The sequence below is a fragment of the Pristiophorus japonicus genome, chromosome 10 (genome assembly GCF_044704955.1).
Source record: "Pristiophorus japonicus isolate sPriJap1 chromosome 10, sPriJap1.hap1, whole genome shotgun sequence".
NCBI classification, from domain to species: Eukaryota; Metazoa; Chordata; class Chondrichthyes; family Pristiophoridae; genus Pristiophorus; species Pristiophorus japonicus.
This window is the reverse complement of record NC_091986.1, coordinates 129,556,308-129,564,669: the sequence shown is the minus strand read 5'-3', so window position 1 is coordinate 129,564,669 and position 8,362 is coordinate 129,556,308. Positions and strand designations below refer to the sequence as shown.

The 8,362-nt window shown below is 41.8% G+C and overlaps 1 protein-coding gene across 2 annotated transcripts in view; it reads left to right on the top strand.

Annotated features, from left to right (window-relative positions):
- The first annotated feature begins 3,998 nt into the window (after nt 1–3,998).
- The window catches only part of LOC139275091 (TBC1 domain family member 8-like), a 105,926-nt gene continuing 101,562 nt past the window's right edge, over nt 3,999–8,362 (top strand). For both annotated transcript variants that reach the window (XM_070892082.1, XM_070892081.1), the window contains exon 1: nt 3,999–4,321. In XM_070892082.1, coding sequence (XP_070748183.1) covers nt 4,195–4,321 — 127 coding nt within the window. In that variant the 5' untranslated portion in view covers nt 3,999–4,194. The remainder of the gene's footprint in view (nt 4,322–8,362) is intronic.

Genomic DNA, 8,362 nt, shown 5'->3' with positions numbered 1-8,362 from the left:
ATGAATGGCGGAGGAGGCTCGAGGGGCCGTATGGCATATTTCTGCTCCTATTTCTTATATTCTAAGTGCTCCCTCCTGAAAAATTTCAGATATTGGGATAATTTGCAAAAGAGCAAAAAAGACAAAAAGCAGACTTAATTGTGGTTTTATTTAAATTATGCAGAGTTTTAATAGAGTTAATAAGTAAAGAATATTTCCTCTGGTTGGGTGTCAGTCTCAAGGGATCATCAATGTAAAATGATCACTGAGAGTGAGGAGAGGGATAAGGAGACACACAGTGTTTGTTGGAGCATGGAATGCTTTGCCACAGGAATTGTTGAGGCAAAGACCATTGTATCTTTTAAAGAAAAATTGAATAAATATTTGAAGCAGAGGAGGATACAGGTCTGTGAGAGAGAGTGGGGCAGTGCGATTTGTTTTGATTGCTCTAGCACAGAGCCGCACAGACATGTTGATCCAAATCTTCCATGCTATAAACTTCTAAAGTATCTCCTTATAAGTGTAATTCCCATCATGCCAGTAAACCTACATTGTGACTTTAATGGTCTTTCTATAATGGGGCACGTAAAACTGCCCATAGTTCTCAAACTGTGGCCTAATCATTGTTGTGTAAAACACACTGTCATTACTTCTTTATTCTCTATGACCCTATTTATAAAACCCAAAATATTATTGGCTTTATCTACCTGCACTCACACTTTCAGGGAATATGTACTTGAATTGCTGGCTCCCTGTTCATTCATACCATTCAGTGTCTTTCCATTCAATGAATGCTCCCATTCCTTATTTTTCCAATCAAAGTGCATTAACCACTTTGCACATTAAATTGCATCTGGCATTTATCTTGAGATTTGCTAATCTGTCTATGTCCTTCTGAAGTTTTTAAATTGTGCTTCTTACACTTTATTGGTGGAAGCAAATTTCGATATTTTCTTCTTTGCGCCCAAGTTCAAATCACACCAAGAACAAAACTGGATTCAGCACTGGCCTTGGGTACACTGCGTCCCCCATCTGAGCAATACCCATTAACCCAAACCTTTTCTTTCCTGTCTATCAAATAACTTTCTATCCATGTTGCTACATATTCTCTTGAGCTTTCTAAAAATCCACATCTACTGCATTCTCTTTATCTATCCAGTTAGCCACTTCTTCAAAAACTCTTATTAAATTCATCAAACATGACTTGCCCTTAACAAATCCATACGGTCTGTCATTGACTAATCCATGCATTGCTAAATGCTCACAGATTTTACCTTGATATACTGTGATTCGGGTGCTTCTGAGGAAAGATCCAATGTTTACATATCTCATTGCTGTCCCTTGGGAATAGGAGCTCTGCATGCATTAATGCCAGCATGAAGCACCTTCAGATCTGTCTGCATTTGGAGCAGAGCAGGTACTGTGGGTGGTCACAGAGCACCTCTTCTACAACCTAAACTGCCGAGCATTCCTTTGTTAGTTATCCTCTTCTTCATAAAAACATAGAAACATAGAAAGTAGGTGCAGGATTGGGCCATTCGGCCCTTCGAGCCTGCACCACCATTCAATATGATCATGGCTGATCATGCACTTCAGTACCCATTCCTGCTTTCTCGCCATACCCCTTCATCCCTTTAGCCGTAAGGGCCACATCTAACTCCCTTTGAATATATCTAATAAACTGGCCTTAACAACTTTCTGTGGTAGAGAATTTCACATGCTCACAACTCTCTGAGTGAAGAAGTTTCTCCTCATCTCGGTCCTAATTGGCTTAGCCCTTATCCTTAGACTGTGACCCCTGGTTCTGGACTTCCCCAACATCGAGAACATTCTTCCTGCATTGAACCTGTCCAATCCCGTCCGAATTTTATATGTTTCTATGAGATCCCTTCTCATTCTTCTAAATTCCATTCAATATAAGCCTAGTCAATCCAGTCTTTCTTCATAGGTCAGTCCTGTCATCCCAGGCATCAGTCTAGTGAACCTTCGCTGCACTCCCTCAATAGCAAGAATGTCCTTCCTCAGATTAGGAGACCAAAACTGTACACAATTGATAGGTCCTTACTATACAGTATAAATGCACACGAGGCCCATATTTGAGAGACGGTCAATCTGTGACCTGTCCTTTATTCCTTAGCACTCAAGTGATGGAAGTGGGTGGAGCTTCCCCTTTTATACCTGAAGGTCCAGGTTAGGAGTGTCTCCCACAAGTTCACCACCTAGTGGTCATTGTTCTCACAGTGTACAACTTAGGTCAGATTATACATGGGTTACAATGCTGGTTGAATACATGACAACAATATTCAAGGTGTGGCCTCACCAAGGCCCTGTACAACTGTAATAAGACTTCCCTGCTCCTATACTCAAATCCTCTCGCTATGAAGGCTAACATGCCACTTGCCGTCTTCACTGCCTGCTGTACCTGTATGCCAACTTTCAATGACTGATGTACCATGACACCCAGGTCTCGGTGCACCTCCCCTTTTACTAATTTGTCACCATTCAGATAATAATCTGTCTTCCTGTTTTTACCAGCAAAGTGGATAACCTCACATTTATCTACATTATAATGCATCTGCTATGTATTTACCCACGCACCTAACCTGTCCAAGTCACCCTGCAGCCTTTTAGCGTCCTCCTCACAGCTCACACTGCCACCCAGCTTAGTGTCATCTGCAAACTTGGATATATTACATGCAATTCCTTTGTCTAAATCATTAATGTATATTGTAAATAGCTGGGGTCCCAACACTGAATATGTCATTGGAGAAATTCCCATTGGAAACCCATTCATGTGATGAGTAGGAGCAAAAAATAAATTATGCACAATTGCCACAAAAGCTTGAGAAGATCTAAGTGCCAGCAGGAAAATTAACAAAAAAAAGAAAAATGAGTAAGAAGTAGCCAAAATATGATTACTTTAACATTACTGTATACTTTTAATGTTTACTTTCCACTGCCTAGCCACTCTAAACACTCTTGTCACACAGGTGTTATTTATGTCTGATGCACACCAGAAATGGCTCACTCAGGGACACAAAGTTAATCTCTAGGGAGCATCACCTGCCACACACAAACATTCTGATAACTTCCCTTTTATTATCTCTCTGCCTCTGCCTCCCAAGCATGTCACGAGACCGTCTCCAATTCCATGCACTTCAATTTTAACTAGCAATCTCTTTTGTAGAAACTTTAATGTCTATTTGCACCAACGGATGGAGTTTGGCTTAACATCTCATCTGAAGGATGGCACCTTTAATGATGCAATGTTTTCTTGGTACTGCCAATGAATGTCAGCCTGAATTATGGACTGAAGCCACGGAGTGGGGTTTGAATTCACAATTTCTTACATAGAGGCCCGAGTGCTACCAACTGAGTCAAACAGACAACCAAAGGACTGGTAAAGAGCAACGTAGGTACTACAAGAGGGATAATGCTTAAATTATGCTGGCACTCTGAAATGATTCTTAGAACTCATTGACATCACAGTATTATAGAATAGTAATTAGTTTGAATGCAGTTTGTTCTAAGGCTGTAACACAATTCAGCAGTTCAGAAAACATTAACTGCAGAAATGAAGTTACACAGTTTGTACACTCTAGGCTTGGTCACAAGGCTTGGAATCCATTACCACTTTCAAAAGACGTTTTACATAACAGAACACCGCGAGGCAACACAACAGTTTATGATGTAAATATAAGACCTCACATGAGAAGGGTCACAGGAACGATTTCCTAATATAACCAGAAAATAAAATCCAAATATATTTTATATTTCCATTTATGGGCAAGTACTCATGGAATAGTGGCACCAAACACAACCTTTTACGACTCGCCCTGTGGCTGCAATGTATTAATTCACAAGTATATATTACTTCATTTTTATTTTTTCATTGGAATAAATTACCAGTTTGCTGAGCACAGAAAATAAATACCCAGGAGTTCTGAATGGTGTAAATTTTGGGGTGGGACTTCCTCTGTTAGAACCGGAAGACTCGAAACCGAGTAAAATCCGGAAACTGGAGGTGAAGCATTAACGTAGAGTGCGAGCCCAGGGAAGGTGCACGGTGAAATCTGGGACAGGTGGCAAGAAAGAGTGTTTGGCCAATATAAGCAACAGCGGGACAGAAAACACCATCCCAGACTAGTATTTGACCGAGGAAAGAAAAAAAAGACTGTTTGCATAAATTTCTGATGTCCGCGTGAGGTTTTCATTATGTGGCTAAAGCCTGAAGAAGTGCTGCTGAAAAATGCTCTCAAGCTCTGGGTGACGGAGAAATCCAATTCTTACTTCATTTTACAGCGCAGGAGGAGACAAGGAGACAGCGGCGGAAAACTATCCGGTGAGAGACAGGGGAAAGGGAGGGCAATCTTCTCATAAAGCAGATCCCGTGCATATCTGGGGATGTTTATATCTGGGTTAAGAGCCTGAGGTAAATGGTCTGGTTATCTGCCTTGGTTGGCAGTGAGCCCTATTGTGCTTTGTTTGGTTACAATTATGCGCTTGTTGAACTTTACTGGTAGCTTATCTGGGCTAAATATTAATTTTTTATTTTGTTGGAATTTGTGGCACATTTAGTTTGTTAATTTATTTCTCCTTTTTTAAAAAAAAATGTTTTAAAAAATTAAATCATCGTGGGTTTGTTTAAAGTGTCGGATTGGGCTTTTTACAGTTGTCTCTTTGGTGTGCCGAGTTTGTATTTGCTGCTCGGTGTGCCGTGTGTGTGTGTGTGTGCAGGGCACCGCCTGGCACTGAACAACCAACACAGCCCTGCCTGAGTCCATGCATGTCCGTGCATGCTGCTCACCCGGCCGGCCAACGCTCCAGCTTTCCGTCCGATGCAATGGCGTTGTACTTGGCGAACAGCAGCCAGTTTTAAAATTCAGGCTTCAATCTATAAAACAAGATAGTGTTTACCAAGCCTCCCACAGACAGAGGATGAACCTGCGTTATAAGGCAGTGGTTGGTCACCTGAGAACTCTGTGGAAGCAAGCCATCCTCGACTCTGAGGGACTGCCAAAGAAGAGGAGCTATGGTGGGTTCCTCGAGTGTATTCAGACCCGTCGCCTGTGTCTGGAGGGCTCATGAAAATGAATCGTGATTTTAAACTACTTGTAATCGGCGATTTGAAACGAAAAAAACATGTTACAAGGCATTACTTGGTTACTATAAAATTCCTGCTACACGTGCACTAATTCAGGGTATGGTGAATTAGAAATTTTAATGGATTTAAAAATATATTAACTTGTACAAACGTGCTTTTTTTCTTGGCTAGCACAGTAAAAATTGTACAACATTTTCAGTTAAATGCATTACTGTTGCACAGGAAAGATGTGATTGCACTGGAAAGGATGCAGAGGAGATTTATAAGAATGTTGTCTGGACTGGAGAATTTTGGCTGAGGAAAGATTGGAGATCCTGGGTCTGTTTTCTTTGGAACAGTAAACTAAGGGGAGACCCAATTGAGGGGCCTGGATAGAGTGGATAGGAAGGACCTGTTTCCCTTGGCAGAGGGGTCAACAACCAGAGGACATAAATTTAAAGCAATTGGGGGGGGGGGGGGGGAGAGAAAGGGAAACTACTTCACCCAGAGGGTGCTGGGGGTTTGGAACTCATTGCCTGAAAGGGTAGTTGAGGTAGAAACCTTCATCACATTTAAAAAAAAAAAGTATTTGGAGATTAGGTTGGATAGCTCTTGGTCGACTGGTGCAGACACGATGGGCTGAAATGGCCTCCTTCCATGCTGTAATTTTCTATGATTCTAGTTCAGTCCTTTAGAGTAGTGCTACATGTTGATGGGGTTAAAGATATCCTTTGACTGGTGGTTTGAGTTGGGCAGGGATGAGTTGATGGGGTTGACTTCCTGGGTATTAAAATTGGTTAAGGTTTGGGTGGTATAATACAAAATGATGATTTAGATGTCATTCGGGGTCTCTTATTGATTGCCGTTCTGGTTTATTGAAGGGGTTGAGTGGAATGTGTCTGCAGTGAGGGATCTTGCAACTCTTAATAACTTTCCAGTCAAAGTGTATCCTTGTTGAGATTGGCATATGTCCCATGTGACTTGTCTACATTAGGGGTGGGGAAAGGAAAAGGGAGGAACAAAAAGATAACTGATCTTCACCACCGCCCCCCCCCCCTCAAAATCCTTGCAAACTACTGCTGCATCTTCAACCTAATTTTCTTCTACAAAGTCCTTGTCAATGTTGCCTCCAAAATTCCTGCCTATCTTTCTTGCAACTCCTTGATTGAACCTTTCTAATTAGGTATCCAACCCTGCCACAGCATTGAAACGGCCCTAATCAAAGTCACAAGTAACATTCTATGTGCCTGTCACCATGGTGCACTATCACTCCTCTTCCCCTCAACCTGTCTGCAGCCTTTTCACACAGTTGACCATGCCATCCTCCTCCAACACCTCCCTTCTTGTCCAGCAGAGTGGGATTGCCCTTGCCTAGTTCCACTCTTGCCTATCCAGTTGGAGCCAGAGAATGTCTTGCAATGGCCTCTCTTCCCACCCTTAGAGTTACCTCCTGAAGTCCCCCAAGGATCTATCTTTGGCCCACATCTATATGCTGGCCCTTGGTGACATCATCCAAAAATGCAATGTCCGGTTCAGCATGTAAGCCCAGCTCTATCACACCACCACCTTTCTCAACCTCTCCACTACCTGTGTGTTGTCAAACTGCATGTCTGATATCCAGTCCTAGATGAGGTGAAATTTCTTCCAGTTAAACATTGGGAAGACCAAAGCCATTGTCTTGGGTTCCACCACAACTCTGTTCCCTAACCACAGATTTCCCCCCTTCATTGGTCACTGTCACAGGCTGAACCAGACTGTTCACAACCTTGGTGTTCTATTTGACCCTGAGCTGAGCTTCCTATCCTGTATCCTCTCCATCACAAAGCATCTCAGCCCATCTGCTGCTCAAACCCTCATCCAGGCTTTTATTCCCTCCAGACTTGACTATTCCAATGCTCTCCTGGCTGGCCTCCTGTCTTCCACCCTCCATAAACTTGAGCTCATCAAAAACTCTGCTGCCCTTATCCTAAATCGTAGCAAGTCCTGTTCACTCATCACCCCTATGCTTGCTGGCCTAAGTTGGCTCCTGGTCCAGCAATGCCTCGATTTTTAAAATTCTTGTCCTTATGTTTAAATCTCTGTAACCTCCCCCAGCCATTCAATCCTGACCTCTATGTTCCTCCAACATTGGCGTGTTGTGCATCCCTCATTTCCTTCGCCCCATCATTAGAAGCCGTGCCTTCAGCCATCTAGGCCCGAAGCTCTGAAATTCTATCCTTAAGCCTCTGCCTCTCTGCCTCTCTCGCTCCTTAAAATCTACCTTTTTGTCCAAGCTTTTGGTCACCTGTTTTAATATCTCTTCCTTTGGATAGATGTCCAATTTTGTCTGATTACGCTTCTGTGTAGTGTCTTGGGACATTTTACAACATTAAAGGTGCTATATAAATGCAAGTTGGTGTTGAATATTGACATGCTCTTTGTCACTGGAATTATGTATAGACAACATCATAGACATTACGTATACATCATGCCAATGACTCTCAAAAAAATTCAACTTGATTAGTCAGACATGATCTACCATTCCCAAATCTATGCAGATACTTGTCGAAGTGCACTTTTGTTCTGTGTCTAAGAAATCTCTGTAGTCCTTTGTCTCTGCATTCTCTTTATCTGATTTTAGGATTACTGCTTGTTCTTTGCTGTACCATCAGTGGCCAATCGTTTAGCTACTCTAAGGTTTCTCAGCCTTCTAAAGCCTCCTGAAGACCTCATCCCATCCCATCCCAAATTCCTTTTTGTAAATTCTTGTTCATCACTTCCCCTTGTAAAATACTTTCTTTTGTCTGAGGGGGGAGATCTATATTCATTGAGATCATGGCACACAGTAACTGATACAAATCAACGTATGTACTTTGGTTGTGACAGTTGCAGTTATCAGAGATCTAAAATTAAGTGACTTGGTTTTTAGCACTGACGGTAGCAAAGCTAATTGGGGCATAGTTTCAAGTTTGGTACTTTTTTTAAATTTTTGTAAATGGGTGATTTTTACCTTAAGAAATATCATAGGTTGTAATATTAGGATGAACATTTTTTGAAGAATTCTGCAATCTTAACTGGATACTATTCAAGATTGGAAAATTCTTCCAGTAGGTTACTGCTGTGTAGTTGACCAGTAATAAATATTCTGAACTCAAATATTTCCTGATTGACATTCAAACTTGAAAAGACCACCAGTTGTGCGGTGTACTTGAGATGCAAAATAATCTCCTAGGATGTGCAAGAATCAAATAAATCTATACTTCTGAGCTGACTGTTTCCCTTTCCCTCTCCCCACATGCAATCTAGGCCAGTTTCTGCTCC